The sequence below is a fragment of the Solea senegalensis genome, unplaced genomic scaffold, assembly GCF_019176455.1.
Source record: "Solea senegalensis isolate Sse05_10M unplaced genomic scaffold, IFAPA_SoseM_1 scf7180000015699, whole genome shotgun sequence".
Taxonomy (NCBI): Eukaryota; Metazoa; Chordata; class Actinopteri; order Pleuronectiformes; family Soleidae; genus Solea; species Solea senegalensis.
This window is the reverse complement of record NW_025321424.1, coordinates 32,961-49,701: the sequence shown is the minus strand read 5'-3', so window position 1 is coordinate 49,701 and position 16,741 is coordinate 32,961. Positions and strand designations below refer to the sequence as shown.

The 16,741-nt window shown below is 41.6% G+C and overlaps 1 protein-coding gene across 1 annotated transcript in view; it reads right to left on the bottom strand.

Annotated features, from left to right (window-relative positions):
- adcy8 (adenylate cyclase 8 (brain)) overlaps positions 1-16,741 on the bottom strand; it is a 45,554-nt gene that overhangs the window by 22,112 nt on the left and 6,701 nt on the right. Inside the window, 11 exon segments of the mRNA XM_044017677.1 lie at positions 292-381; positions 1,186-1,387; positions 1,542-1,642; positions 2,733-2,767; positions 2,770-2,926; positions 3,581-3,851; positions 4,109-4,267; positions 5,527-5,654; positions 6,186-6,297; positions 6,414-6,544; positions 7,920-8,069. Coding sequence (XP_043873612.1) covers positions 292-381; positions 1,186-1,387; positions 1,542-1,642; positions 2,733-2,767; positions 2,770-2,926; positions 3,581-3,851; positions 4,109-4,267; positions 5,527-5,654; positions 6,186-6,297; positions 6,414-6,544; positions 7,920-8,069 — 1,536 coding nt within the window.

Here is a 16,741-nt window from a genome sequence, read left to right as displayed (position 1 = left end):
ATATTAAAAATATGTGACGTTGATATTTTAATGATATTTGTTGTTTATAAACATAACAATAATTATTTTTCAGATCATTATTTTAATGATTATTTCATTAAATCTATAGATTATAGATTCAGACTTAACTTTTCTGTCCATCAATTAGCTGCTTATTGTGCGAGCAACAAAAAAATAACAGAATGGATATTCAGAATTCGGCTCCATCTATCCAGACCTCTTGTGAACACACGCCCCCATGTTTCATTCATCAGTTGAAACAAACACAAACACACATTTGGTCTTTGTTACCTCTGGGTAGAAGCAGATGTCTGGGATTGAGGTGGACTCGTTGAACGTCTGGTTCCTGAAGGTGCTGGACTTGTCGAAGTCGCACCACAGCTGTGGATCAGACCCACATCAGAGTTTCATTTCAGTATTCATGAGGCTGTGACACAAAAATCTGAGAATGCTACAGAGTTCGTCCTGATTAGACTTTTGCTGTGTTTCCATCATGGTGTGGTTTCGGGTTGGAGCGGTAAAGTCCTGAGTCAGGCTTGCATTTCAACTGAGAACTGTATGTAATTATAATTTTAATTATAATTGAAGATGCAAGCAGCGTGGGTATCAAGTTTTGAGCCGATCAGTCAATGTATGAAGGCGAAAAAAGAAATAGCTGAAATCAAGGTCAAGACATGTTCAGGGTCAGCCTCTTGTGTCACATATGAAGTTTGGTGCCGTTCGGTTAATGTATGGTGAAGTTATAGCGCACTCCCTGTTTTGTTGGGTTTATTGAGCTGATCAGTTTAGTAAAATTTGGACAACGTTCCCACCAAGTTAACTAAGTTTCAGTTCGCTTCATTGGTGTGCATAGATGTGTTTGTGGTCTCTTATGAACTGTCGAAGCGATTAGCCGTTATTGACAGTGTTGCCTTTGATGTGTCTAGTACAAATTGACATGTTTTTTGGCCAACTTCCTGTTGAGTTGAAGCCATGGTTATGGGAACTATGCCAATATCACATTTTCGATACTTGACCTCCATGACGAGTTTTAAGAGTTTTTACACACATTAACCTGACTGCAAAGCCACGATATATTAATAATCTGAAGGACTATGATACACATTTGTGCCAGGAGCCGTCTCAGGCCCTGGTGTTCATGGCTCAGAGCCTAAATAATAATCTTGCAGTGAATGTTGAACTCACTATATTGATCATGGCTGCGAGGAAGTTGATGAGGATTGAAACGGAGATGATGACGTTCCGTGCTGTGTATGTCTCGTTGATCCAGCAGCAGGCCTTCCTCAGCAGCAGGGGGAGACACTTGTAGTCCTCTGCCGTCGTGACCAGGACCAGGCAGGAGTGGAGGATGATGAGGATGGAGAACTGGATCACCATGGTTACCATCCTGCTAAGTGATTCAGTTTTGTTTTATGGAGCAAAGAAAACGGAAAATATTCACATTTAAGAAGCTGAAAAATCACAGAAACTTGAAATTAAACGGTTTGAAATGTTTAATTTTAGCTCCACGTGAACCACGTGTCACCTGGTTTTGTTTGTACCTGGCAGATGGAAGCAGACTCTGGATGGTGGTGATGAAGATGAGCACGATGAAGGCGCACACCAGGTTGGACTTGAAGACCTCGTCCCTCATCTGAGAGTACTGCGACGTGAGAGGGAGAAAAAGATGAGAGAAGGCGAGGATTAAAAAAATATCTACTTTTTGTCCGAACAAAGAGAAATAGCGACACAGATCATGCAGCGGTTTAAACACAAGCGTCACGGAGAGACAGGAGGCAGCAGTGGGCGGAGCTCTGGGCTTGGCTGTGGGAGGTAGAAGTGGGCAGGGCTGTGGGTTTATGGGAGTGCCCAAAGTGTTTTTTTGTCCAAGAAACAGTGACTTTAAATTTTCCTATAGCTGCTCAAGTTTTTCAGAGACAAAAGCTCTGGTCGTTTTTATTCATTTTTATAACTCAAAATGTCAAGAAACCTGCGTCACATTTCCCCATAAGTAATTTTATGGTTTCTCTTAGTTTCAGTTTCAATTTGGACAAGATTTTTTATGTATTTGTATTTAGTCGAAGTTCATTTCAAACATAAAGAACAAACACTCAGACCCCCACTGCCCCATCCTTGCTCTGTCTCCTTCTCAAAGGCCGCTGGGAAAGATAAACAGAAATCACTGCATATGTAGTGAAGATAAAAATAAGGTTCTGAAGGAGGTTTTAAGGTGGGTCTGTCAAGGAAACACAGACGAGTGAACTGGGGCGAGGTGAAGGTCGCCCCAGTTATGTCAATGACAAATGTTTTTGTCAGGCACCAGGATTATTTTTATTCTCCTTAAATGCAGTTGCTGGACATGGAAGACATAATTTTTTGAGTGAATTCAATGCGCTGCTGTAAAAAAAGAAAGAAAACTATGGAATTAGATTTCGGTCAATATTTTCAAACAACACTTTTTAAGAAGCAATAAAATATGGATTTAATCATTCAAAAATGTTTATTTTATTAAGATATTTATAATTAAAACTTCCTATGGCCCGCCCTTCCTAAGGCCCGTCCACAAATAAAACACTACAGCAGGAAGCGCAAATACCTGTATTTTCAAACAATAAAACAAGATATTTTTGAATGATTAAATCCATATTTTATTTGCTTAAAATGTGTAGTTTGAAAATATTGACGCAAATCGATATGAGGAAGAAGAAAAAGAAAACAAAGGTTTTACAGTCATCTGTCTAAATCTAAGCTACCTTCTCTTCCAGGCCGGAGTCTTTAAACATCAGAGAAAAGGCTTGATATGCTCTTGTCTCAACTTATCGCCCCTCCGTAAGTCGATGGCGTTCTCTATTCGCATGTTAATTTCCTCAGGACAGTGGACATGCAAAGCTTGTGCGAGATGGTTTGGAAGCAGATTAATTGAATTTCTCGTTAGGGCAGCCAGAGTCTATGGGGGAGGGGGAGGAGCACATGCACATGATATGAACCTGATTTTACCCAGAATTGTTTTTTTTGTTTGTTTTGTAGTTTCATTCAGGTTATAAACGTGAGAGAAAAAGAAGAAACACACAGTTACACAAAATGCAACATTCAGTGCAGGGAGCGAGCGTTTGTGCTGCGTTACATTTACATTTTGGTTTAATGAATGGCTAATATTTATTTGCCTCACTTTTCGTCATTATTGTTGCACTCCTACGAACTCTGCTACAGTTCATTTAATTTCTATCAGTTTTGTTTCATGGAAAAATAAGTTGTCGACATTGTACTGATCCGTATTTAATTGTAGACGTGTCACACTACGATGTCTGTGTCGGTGTCAAACACGCGGCTCCACCAATCACTTTTAAATGTCTGTTTTTGATTCTTATGGATTCTTTCTTTTTGCTTTTTTGGCTTCTCCCTCTTTAGGGATTTGGCTGAGATTTTTAATGCTCATCCTAACTCAACCCTTGCATTTATCTGGGCTCTGCACTAGCACTACACTGAATGTGCTGAATGTAACCTGTGAACTCAAAGTCCCGCAGTCCGATATAAATGGAGCGCAGCATAAGACGGATCAACAATGGCTTAAACTTGTAGCGGTGGCAGTGGCGGGACTTACGTTCTGCTTCCCCACAATGTTGTCAAAGGGAAGCTCAGGACTCCACGAGGCCTCATTGAAAGTGGCGCTGCTGGCACGGCGGTCAGCCGAACTGGCCGCCTCCTTCATGATGTCCTCGGGCAGCGTGAGCAGACCCTCCTCTGGCTGCTTGATCAGGTACGTCTCGATGTTGTGGCGCCGCAGGAAGTCGTTGCGGTCCTTGCCGTGGCCTTCCTCCACCTCGTAGCTGCCGTTCAGACAATCCAGCGCCGCTTTGGAGATGTGGATCCGTCTGGAGACGCGGAAAGGAGAAAGGTTACGTTAAGCTTAACGCAAAAGCCACCTGTGGACTTTATTATCAAAACACTAAAATGAGCAGTCGTGCAGACAAGAAACACACTTTGCAGCACTTTGTTAAGATAAGTGTTTTTTATTTGTCTTTTATCAGAAGCAAGTCATCGTTCAGAATAACCACAACAATGAAAGATAACTTATAATAACTTAAATGTGTCTTTTATTTTATAAAAACAACAATCAACGTCCGCTCACCCCGGGATTCCTCCAGACTCCAGCTTGTTGGCGATGTCCACGTCCCAGGACCAGACGTCAAACTGCCACTTCCTGAGTCCCAGCACGCCACACAGCACCGAGCCCGAGTGGATCCCAATACGCATGTCGATGTCGTGTTTCGTCCGCGATCTCACGTATCTGCAAGAAAAGACACAAATTCAGATTCACGTTCACGAACAAATCAGTGCGTAACAGTTCAGTTGCATGGGTGGAGTGGCTCAATGGTTAAGACCGGTACCAAAAGACGTGTGTCCAAAAGACGTAATGGTCGCAAGTTCGACTTCACCCCTGGCAAAAAAGCGTCTGCTAAATGACATGTCAGGTAATGTTGAGACTAATTTACAGCCGTATGTGTAACAGCTAATTTTAGAATACGACAAGGTGAAGGAATCATTTCCAAGAGATAAAAGGATGGAAATAATTTGTTTGGGTGCCCCAACCCAGATTTAGGAAACCACTGCGATATATGTGTTTTATAATCATGTGTCAGATTTAAAATACCGATGTTAAAGATCATAAAGAAACAAATGAAGGAGGAGGAAGAGACACTGCTTCTATCTCATGTCGTCTCTCTAACATGATCTGATGATGATGACACGGTCATTCACGTGTCACAATTCATGTGTTCATCTGATTTATAAAAATCATCTTGCGTAACAAGATCAGAAAAATGTAGAAAAGAGCAAAATTTTGAAAATGTCTTCACTTTCAGAAAAATGTCCTCACTTTCAGAAAAATGTCCTCACTTTTTGAAAATGTCCTCACTTTCTGAAAATGAGTTCTGTGTGAACCCATAATCTTTGTGTGGGTTCAAACATGTTCATGTGTTCATCTGTCACATGTCCATGATTCTCTGCACAAACTCAGCCACGGGCAAATTCTTTGTGAGTGCAAATAGTGCAAATATGTGTGATTTGAAGAGATAAAATCAAAACCTTCAGGTTAAAGAACCTCATGACCTCCACAGTTAAAGAGACGGTTCACGTTTTGACTGCGTGAAGTTTGTTCTTCACTTTTTATATTGACTTTATTTATTTATTACTTCACCCCACGGGGAAGTCTATGACATCTTCAGAACACGTTCACATCTTTATCTTACTGTTGTAAAACACTCACTCTCCCACACCAAACCTCATAGAGAAAATCAGTGATTTTAACGTCACAACACACAGGAGTTGTTGATCCACTGCTGCCTTCAAGTTCAAATGTCTTATTTTTTAAATTTGTCATTTAAAATCCTTTGTTCAGATTCACCTCAGTGACACAAAGTGTCCACACAAGGCAGCAGTAGAGCAGCAGCTCTTGTGTCCCCGCCAGCTAAAATAATAAAAAAAAAAAATGTTGTTTAAAGTGATAAACAGGTATGTGTTATTTTGTTAATCATCTATAAACAGTACCTGATGGTCTTGATCATGCTGAGGCCCATCTCCACACAGCAATGGGCGTGGTCTTGTCTGGGCTCAGGTAAACCAGACACACAGTAGTAACAGTCACCCAGGATCTTTATCCTTAGACAGTGATGCTCCTGAGAGGGTGAAAATGTAACAATGACAGGGTGAAAATGTGACAGTGACAGGGTGAAAATGAGACAGTGACAGGGTGAAAATGTGACGTGACAGGGTGAAAATTTTTACGTGACAGGGTGAAAATGTGACAGTGACAGGGTGAAAATGTGTGACAGGGTGAAATGTGACATGAGGGTGAAAATTTAACGTGACAGGGTGGTAATGTGACAATGACAGGGTGAAGATGTGACAATGACAGGGTGAAAATGTGACAGTGACATGGTGAAAATGTGACAGTGACAGGTTGAAAATGTGACGTGACAGGGTGAACATGTGATGCCGGTGGGAGGATGAACATGTGATGCTGGTGAGAGGGTGAAAATGTAACGTGTAACATGAAAGGGTGAAAATGTGACAGTGACGGGGTGAAAATGTGACAAAGACTAGGTGAAAATGTGATGACGGTGACAGGGTGAAAATGTGATGACAATGACAGGGTGAAGATGTGACAATGACAGGGTGAAAATGTGACAGGGTGAAAACAGACTTACATGTGCGAGGCGGTCAAATCGTGCAAACAGTTCATTGAGCATTCGTACGAGCTCCTGCGCAGACAGCGTAGTGGACAGGTTTGTGAAACCTTTGACATCTGCGAAAAGAATGCTGAATAAAATAGGGAAATGTCACTTTCATGTCATCAAAAAAACACTACATTAAAATGAATGCTGTCATGTTTGAGATTTAGCGTTTTCTCTGCACATTTTAATCTTTGGCCTCACCTGACGTTCTCGTAGCGGTGGATGTAGATTCTGTGGAACTGATGCTGCAGATGTTCGTCTTCCACGTTCGTCATGTCGTTGATCATTTCCAAAACGACGAACCGCGGCAGGACTGACAGCACCAGTCTCTCCTGCAGGGGGCGACACATGACTCAGGTTAGTTTCCTGAAAACAGATTTTTTTGTTTTACGTTTATCATGAACTTATTTGCAGGTCCAGTAAAGATAATGTTCATTTCCCTTTTTTCCATCAGTGTCTTTTGTTCATTTGTTTTTTTTGGATTTTGTAAAAGTGTTTCACATATTCTAATATAATAAGGGTTTGCATTTCCTGGCCACCATAGGTTGAAGTGTTTGGGCGGTTGTTGGATCACATTGTTTAATGTAAGTACACAACTGAAAAAGTAAAACTGCCACCGTTTCGAGCGTGCTCACAGTCGTCCGCTGCGTTCGCACGTGGCACAGCACAAATGACCCCTCGCTGTTTGATTTCCACAAACACTAGCAGTGTGTGTCTGTGTGCTCATGTAGAATTGTACTTAACAGTCACGCATGGTCTTCATGTCACGTATTTGAGGCGTAGTTCACCCGTCATGTAGGCGTATGCGCAACAAGGCGTGTGTGCAGCGTCTGCATGAAGCCTCCGTGATGCCCGTCTGTCAATTGAAAGTGAATGAAATTCACACACGCACGTTAAAGATTTGATGTCATCGCATAGGCGCTGTACACACGTTTTTAGTATAGTGTGCTGGCATTAAATGCCCCTGATAGTGCGTGTGTGTGTCTGTGTGCGCGTGTGTGTGTCTGTGTGCGTGCGTGCATGTGTGTGTGTGCATGTGTGTGTGTGTTTGTGTGCGTGTGTATATTCTGTTTTCATTGAACATCAGCAAAAGGAAGCGTAAAAAACAACAAAACCTTTTTTAAAGCTCCAGTCTGCAACTTTTACGTTGTTCATCAGCAGTGAAAATGTGACACGTACGCGTTATCAGAAAGTTTAAGACGAAGTCGTGAGATTTATCTGAACATACGATGACGTGTAGAAAGACACAAGCAGCTGTGTTTGCTCATTACTCTGAATTCCTCAGGGGAAGTTACGCGCTGGAACTTTAAATAAGACTATTAGTTATCAAGCCCCACCCCCAAGTAAACCTGCAATGAAACATCACAAGCACACAAAACTAAACCACTCACTCTCCAGCACTAAAGTCCATAGAGAAAATCAGTTATTTTAACATCACACACACAGGAGTTGTTGATCCACTGCTGCCTCCATCACGAAGTTCAAATGCCTTATTTTGTAAAATTCGGCATTTGAAAATTCTTCATTCCAATATATTGTAGTGACACAAAGTGGCCACCGAGGCAGCAGCAGACCAGCAGCTCCTGTGTCCCCGCCAGCTAAAATCCCTCTATGATTTTCTCTATGAGGTTTGGTGTGGGAGAGTGAGTTTTATCTCTGATCACTTTCGTATTTGTGTCTCTCTCTGTCCTCAGGTTCTGGACTCACCTGTCTCTGGTTTTCCGTCTCGAGTCTCAGTCGAGCCTCGATGCAGCGCCGTGTCTCCAGAAAGGCCTGACGCTGAGCACGGTCTGACAGGTAACTGATGAAGATCCCAGCGGTGTTCATACACATGAACAACACGGACTGAGCTGCCACCTGAGACACACACACACAGACACACACACACACACACAGGCCATAAATCACTCAGAAAACAAAAACTAAAAAACACAACTTTATTGTCTTTCTTTTTTTTAATTAATGAGAAAATAGTTCCTGTAAAATTCAAATTAAATATTTTTGATTTTTCTGAATTGATGAGATGATTTTTTTGTTTTTTTGCTCAGTTTTCTGTGTTAATAACGTTTTACTTTCTGAATTAATGACTTGATTTTTCATATATATACATATATACGTATATACATATATATATACATATATATAAATACATATATATGTATGTATAGTGGTGGTTAGCACTCTTGCCTTGCAGTGAGAAGACCCGGGCTCGAGCCCCGGTTGGAACAAGGGCCTTTCTGCATGGAGTTTGCATGTTCTCCCCATGTGTGCATGGGTTTTGTCCGGCTTCCTCCCACAGTCCAAAAACATGCAATGTGGGGATTAGGTAAATTGGACACCCTAAATTAACCGTAGGTGTAGTGATGGGAAGTTCGACTCTTCTTACTGACTCAGATCTTTTACTCTCGGACAGCAAATTGAACTAATCTTTTTTTGAGTCATTTCGTTCATTTCGTTCATTTTTACAGCGGGTGGCGCTGTATCCCTCTTGTGGGTGTTGTAAAAAAGACCGCGGTTCTCAAACACTTAACACTGTAGGCAACATCGTTTTGCTTCAGCTGACAAAGTATAATAAACAAAATGCAATTCAAACCATATGAAACCCTCGGAAAGCAAATACACACCTCAATAAAGTGACAAGTGACTTGTGTCCTGTATCCTCTCTGCCTTTGTTGTTTAACAGCACGACAGTGACTCGGTAGCTGTCACGTGACCTGAGGCAGCTGGCATCATGTGGCGAAGGAAGGTACTGCATGAAAATGAACGAACGAACCACTCGGCTGAGTGAATCCTGAACTAATCATTTCTATTTCCTGTTCTGCTGACTGAGCTTATGCAGCTGCCTACCATGTGGCGAAGGAAGGTACTGCATGAAAATGAACGAATCACTCACTGAGATGACTTATTACTCAAGAGTCATATAAAAGATTAGTTCATTTTGAACGAATCGTTCACGAACGACACATCACTACGTAGGTGTGAGAGTGAATGGTTGTTTGTCTCTATGTGTGTGTGTGGCCCTGCGATGGACTGGCGAACTGTCCAGGGATAGGCGGGGGTAAATATGTACCAGATGTATCGCCCGTGACCCTCTGGTGGAGGATAAACGGTGGATGGATGGATATATAGATAAAGAGTTCAGGAAATTTCAAATTGGGAAAAAAAACATAACAAACAGATTATTTTTATAATAAAAACATGAATGAGTCAGATTCTATTTTCTACATCAGAGCCAGAACAAGAGCAACAACAGAGATGATGTAAGCACCTGTAACAGCAGCAGCAGCAGCAGCAGCAGGAACAGCTGCACCAGGGACTTCTTCACCTTCACCATCATCATCATCTGACGGTAAACACCGTCGACTCCAGCTAAACAAGGTCTCATAACCTCATATCTAATAAAATCCTGCTAATACCAGGTCATTTGTGGCCGAGCGCTCACACAGTGCAGAATCACAGAATCCAAGTTTCTAACTTAACGTCTGAAAGCCGGCAGGACAAAGCCCAAACTAAGTTGCACCAAATTCCATAAAAATTGGTATAAACGCGTCACAGCCCAAAACGAACAAAAAATCGGGGCCACGGCCTCAACTCAACAGGGAGTCAGCCATTTTGAATGTTGCCAATTTGAACGTTTCGTAAATGAACAAACTCGTCTGAAGGCGTTTATCGTACCAGCTTAAAAAACACGTCAATTTGTACCAGATGCATCAGAGATGAAAAGTTACCAAATGGAATAGCAAGTTTGGTGAACAGGAAGTCGGTCATTTTCAAATCTTGACAAACTTGTCTGAGATGTGACGATAATCGTACCGACATAAAAAACACATAAATATGTACCAGACACATCAAAGATGAAATGGTATCAAGGTATCGCAGATTCAAAAGGCCGTGGCCATGGCAACCATCGGAAGTTGAACTGTAGCTTTGACGTACTTTGACTGTGAGATCAGAGACCCGGCCAGAAAACATGAACACATGAAAATCCAATGCAGCTTTAATTCTTTCTCTCGTTTATTTTGTCCTCCACAGAGATTGGGGTGCAAAATTCTGGAAAAAATTCAAAAATTGGAAAATTTCCCTCGGAATAAACGGGAAATCTGTCAAAATGTCCACAGTGTGAACTTAAATATAGTCGTTTAATAAAATGTCATAACATAATCAAACATAATCTTTACAGCAGGGCTATCGAGGCCACACCCCTTACATGCCACATGACATGACAGATGATTTCTACAAACCTGAAATATTGGACAAGTTAACTTGTTTAACAAGTTTAACTAGTACATCAGCATGTGTTAGAGTGAGAATTTTAACGTTCAAAGTCACTTATTTATGACACAGACAACGTTGTCACTGCTTCTGCGTTTCAAAACAAACACAAACAAACATCAGTGACTGCATTAAAAATAAATAAATCAAAATACAGAGAAAAGTTTCTTTATTCCTGAATTTTACCTCCAGTGCTAATTTTCCACCCGCTCATAAAAATAATGTTTCTGGCACATGACGATTGTGACGGTCCTTGAATGCACCTCGTCTGAATGAAGCCTCTTTTGGACGAGCGGCTGGATTTGACCTCTGGGCTTTCAAGGGGTCATGTGTTTTTCACCACGGTCATGTGACCCTGAAACACGACATGTGTGAACGTGAGCGACAGTTTCACGTACACACACACACACACACAGTATAACTTTTATTTTCATGCAATAACAGAAACTAATTTTCCTCTTCTGAATCCACTTCTAATGATTGTTATGATTGTAGATCAAGCTCTGATTTAAACTCTGATGCTGATTTGATTCCAATCCAAATCCTAATTCCACAAATTTTTAATCAAGAACTGATTCCAATTCTAACACTGATTTTGATTCAGATTTAAATCCTGTCTCTAATTTTCATTCTGATTATTATTTTTGCAGTTTTTTGCAATTCTGCTGGTTTGGATCCAGTTCTGCTTCAAATTACATAGTCTAATCTGACTGTATATCTTCCTGCTCTGATTCTGATCCTGATTCCAATTTAAATTCTGCTCATTTTAATGACAGGTTTGTTTACACTTCTAATTCTGATGTGAATATAATTTCTAGTCCCGATTTCACCTTTAATGATGTCTCTGTTTCTGATTCTAGTCCAATGAGGTTGACGGTGCCTTCCTGTCCTGACCTCTATCCTGATGTCTCGTATGTCTGTGTTTCGTTTCGGTGATGAACACATGAAATGTCTGCTGTTCACCCTGCACTCTGAGGTGAACACGCGGTGGTACAGCAATGACGTCCCGCTCCAGTTTTGAGATAGCGCTCAGACCTGCCCCCCGGAGGCAGGACAGTGTGTCACGCGGCGGATAAATCACACTCAGACCAGATCCAGAGCGTGAAGAGAAGGATTTTCAGTATGACAATGCGCCGCTTTGTAGGCAGAGGGCTGACAATTATTTTGACATTTGTTTCCCTGTCGGCCTCTGCTGCAACGTCACTGCTCAGAGAGCACTGAACGATATCTGAAGAACATGTTAGAACATGTTATGGAGTTTGGTGTGAGAGAGTGAGTGGTTTACAAACTTCAGTTTCCTGTTGGAAAAATCTGTCTCACAGTGAGATAAGGACGGGAATATGTGACGTACATATCATAGACTGTGAAAGAGGCTAAAATGTTTGTTTGATTTTATTTACAATGGATTTTAAAAGTAAACAAACAAGATGTGCTATAACTACAGAATTTCAGCTTTAATTTGAGGGTATTTACATTGAAATCAGGTGAACGGTGAAGGAATTACAACATTTTCTATATGTGCCTCCCAAAAGTGGGATGGGACAAACCAAACAATCATAAATCAAACTTTAAAAGTTTAATACTTGGTTGCAAATCCTTTGCAGTCAATTACAGCCTGAAGTCTGGAAGGCATAGACATCAGCAGACGCTGGGTTTCTTCCCTGGTGATGCTCTGCCAGGCCTCTACTGCAACAGTCTTCAGTTCCTGCTTGTTCTCAGGGCATTTTCCCTTCAGTTTGGTCTTCAGCAAATGAAATGCATGCTCAATCTGATTCAGGTCGGGTGATTGACTTGGCCATTACATAAAATTCCACTTATTTGCCTTAAAAAACTCTTTGGTTGCTTTTGCAGTTTGCTTTGGGTCACTGTGAAGCACAGTCCAATGAGTTGTGAAGCATTAGGCTGAATATGAGCAAATATTGTTTGAAACACCAGAATTCATTGTGCTGCTTTTGTCAGCAGTTACATCATCAATAAATACAAGGGAACCAATTCCATTGGTAGCCATACATGCCCACGCCATGACACCACCACCACCATGCTTCACTGATGAGGTGGTGTGTTTTGGATCATGAGCAGTTCCTTTCCTTCTCCACACACTTCTCTTCCCATCACTGTGGTACACGTTGATCTTGGTCTCATCCGTCCATAGGATGTTCTTCCAGAACTGTAAAGGCTTTTTCTGGTGTTGTTTGGCAAATTCTGATCTGGTCTTCCTGTTTTTGAGGCTCACCAATGGTTTACATCTACCATGAAACAGCTTTTGAGTCAATTGTCCCGTTACTTTTGGTCTATATATTATATGTATATATACAGTTGAAACCAGAAGTTTACAAACACTATATAAAAAGACACATAAGTCCACAATCTTTTGACTTTCCCATGATGTTACACAAAGAAGCAGTGTGTTTCAGGTGTGCCTTAAAATACATCCACAGGTGTGTCTCTAATTAACTCAAATGTTGTCAATAAATCAGAAGCTTCCAAAGACATGACATGTTCATTTGGGCTTTCCCAAATTGTTTAAATGCATAATAATCTTAGTGCATGTAAACCTCTGACTTTGAAGAAAGTAATAAAAAATTGTCTAAAAAAATTCTTCTCTCATTATTCTGGCATTTAGCAAATAGAAATAATTTGTGTAATCCTAACGGACCTAAAACAGGAAAAGTGATTGTCTGATTTCATGTCAGACAGTGAAAAAAAAAGCAAAGCATGTGTCTTTTTATATAGTGTATGTAAACTTCTGGTTTCAACTGTATGTACATATATATACATATATATGTATATATGTATGTATATGTATATATACATACATATATATTTTTATTATTATTTTTTAAATGTCTTGACTGCTTGAGTTTCTTCGTTAATTCACTGGAGACATTTTTGTCTCTGACTGCAGGAAAACAACGTGTTACCAAAAAGGAAACAATGACTCTGGAGTGTGTTTCTCATTCACAATTCGATCTCACACAAACACACGCACACACACACACACACACTCTCCTCCCCGAGGCTGTCCTCTGTCCTCTGTGTCTCAGCATTTACTGTATGTTACTGTGTTGTTGTTGAAATCTCTCACAGGACGACATTCAATTTCACGTCGCCCCCTGCAGGCCTCTGCTCCTCCCACAGGGACCACAATTAAAACACCATAAGCCGCAGTAACGGTGGCGGCTGTGGGAACAGCTGTAGCGGCCATGTTGTTTTGGAAAAGAGCAGCAAAAAAAGGGCCACGATTTGAGCTCATTAGAGGAAAATGTCACTGATGTGGACGATTTTAACGAGGTCTCATTAAGAGACGAGGTGAGACAAGGAGAAGATGAGACGAGACTAAGAAGAGACAATGACCAGACGAGGGGAAGACGAGACGAAGACAGAGACGAGGAGTAGACCAGATGGAGACGGGACAAGTAGAAGACAGAGACAGGACGGAGACGAGACGAGGAGAAGACAGAGACACGATGGAGACGAGGAGAAGACCAGACAGAGACGAAGACGGGACAAGACGAGTAGAAGAGGAGACCAGATGAAGACAAGACAAAGACGAGACAAGAAGACAGAGACAAGACGAGATGAGGAGATGACAGAGACAAGACGGTGATGAGAAGGAGACAAGACAAAGACGAGACGAGGACAAGACATAGACAAGAGATGAAATCAAGACAAGGTGAAGAGATGGAGAGGAGACTAAGAAGAGATGAAGACGAGACGAGACGAGACAAAGAGGAGACTAATCGAGACGAAGACGAAGGCGAAGACGAAGGCGAAGACGAAGGCGAAGACGAGACGAAGACGAGACGAGACGAGACGAAGAAGAGACGAAGAAGAGACGAAACACTATGAGATGAAGTCGAGGCGAGTTGAGACACACGCTTAAAAAACGCTGCATGGAAAATAATCCACTTATAATAAGAATAATAATCAGTTCCTCTGCAGAGCTCCCCCTACAGTTTGGGAATACATGTTTTTACGACACCGTCAGAATGCAGTGGTCAGCAACAGGTGGCCCGTGGGCCAAAACTGGCCCACCAGCATCAATATTTAGGGCTTATGATATCTCTCTATCTGAAGTCTTTGTCCACAAAATGATTCAGTGTTTAATGATTTTACAGTTTTACAGGAAATGAAGCTGAAAGAAGCTGAAAAATCGCAGAAATAATTCAGTTTTCTAAAGAGAATCCTTTTATTTTCTTTCTGTTTGGTTCAGGAATCAGAGCTGGTGTCAACATAAATGAATAAATAGATTAAAAACAGTGTTTCCTCCTCTCCGCGTCGCTCTGATCGCAGCTTTTCTTCGCACCTCTGCTCTCACAGAGAGTGTGAGTCAACGACAGCTGTGTGTGTGCGTGTGTGATGAAAACAATATGTTCTGAATATTTGTTTTAGCGCAGAAGCTAAAGTGTGTTTGTAAAGGAGCAGCAGAAGCGAGGCTTCTCATATATTACATTATATTAAATATATTACATTATTATACTATATGGGGTCACATGGTGGTGTAGAGGTTAGCACTCTCGCCTTGCAGCGAGAAGACCCAGGTTCGAGCACCAGTTGGAACAAGGGCATGGAGTTTGCGTGTTCTCTCCGTGTGTGCGTGGGTTCTCTCCGGGTTCTCCGGCTTCCTCCCACAGTCCAAAAACATGCAATGTGGGGATTAGGTAAATAGGACACATAGGAGTGAGTGTGAGAGTGAAGGTTGTTTGTCTCTATCTGTGTGTGTGGCCCTGCGATGGACTGGCGAACTGTCCAGGGTGTACCTCACCTATTGCCCGATGTAGCTGAGATACATATACCCCGCGACCCTCTGGTGGAGGATAAAGCGGTAGATGATGACTGATGATTATATTATAATAACATCAATAACCCTCGTCTACAGATGTACGTTAGTGTTGTAGTCGAGACCAAGACCACAGTGTATCAAGACCGAGACAAGACCAAGACTTGAGGGGACGAGACAGAGACAAGACCAAGACCATTAGCGTCGCTTTGCAGAATTCGCTTTGTCCACGACCGAGACAAGAGCGCGTAAAAATGCAGTCGATACTGAGACGAGACCGAGACCTTCAAAAAGTGGTCTCGAGACCGGTCTTGAGTACTACAACACTAATGTATGTACTGCAGCTTCATACCAGTTACTTTCAGACTGATTTTACCAAATAAAGTAAACATGTTTAAGTTTTTATGATTAAAAACATTTATTTCTCTTTTTTCTTCTTCAGGTTTAAGAGATTTTGACATATTGATGGATTTAAGTGATTTTCAGCTTATTCTCCACAGTGAGGATGATTTCACAGGATTACTCTCCTCCTCCTCCTCATCTGTAATCCAGCTCTCTTTCTCTTACTGTTGGATTATTCTTATCTGTTTGAAACATGGAGAAACAGCTGAGTGAAAAGCACACACTTGTGTGAACTTGTGAGTGAACGAGTGATGTCTGAGTGAACGTGTGATGTCTGAGTGAATGTGTGAAGTTTGAGTGAACGAGTGATGTCTGAGTGAACAAGTGATGTTTGAGTGAATGTGTGATGTTTGAGTGAACAAGTGATGTTTGAGTGAACGAGTGATGTTTGTCTCAGGTAGAAAAAGTGAAACTCAACCAAAGTTCACTCTTCTTCCTCCGTTTACGATGTCTGTTTGTAAGTTTATAGTTTTGATGTTTTCTTTACAACGTGTGTGTGTGTGTGACTGGATGAACATGGATGAACCACTGAGCTGATGCTGAAAAACTGGTCTCTCTTGCAACCATGACAACCACAGTCTGCTCTTTATTATTCTGTCTGTCGCGTGTTTGACCTCAGGTGACCTTGCAGCTCACTGAGACCTTGTCTTAGTCTCTGTGTCTGTTTCTGTGTATGTGTCTCTGTCTTTCTCTGTGTCACTGTGTATGCTTCTGTGTCTGTCCCTGTGTCTCTGTTTGTGTCTCTGTGTCTGTTTCTGTGTGTGTGTGTCTGTGTCTGTGTCTCTGTGACTATTTCTGTGTATGTGTATGTGTATGTGTGTATGTGTCTCTGTCTGTGTCTCTCTGTTTGTGTCGCTGTGTCTGTTTCTGTGTGTGTGTGTGTGTGTGTGTGTGTGTGTGTCTGTGTCTGTGTCTGTGTGTCTCTGTCTGTGTCTCTGTGTCTGGGTCTGTGTCTGTGTCAGCGAGTCTGTGTGTCTGTGTTATCTGTGTATCGGTGTCTGTGTCTCTGTCTGTCTGTGTGTCTCTGGCTGTGTGTCTCTGTCTGTGTGTCTGTGTTTGTGTGTCTGTGCTTGTG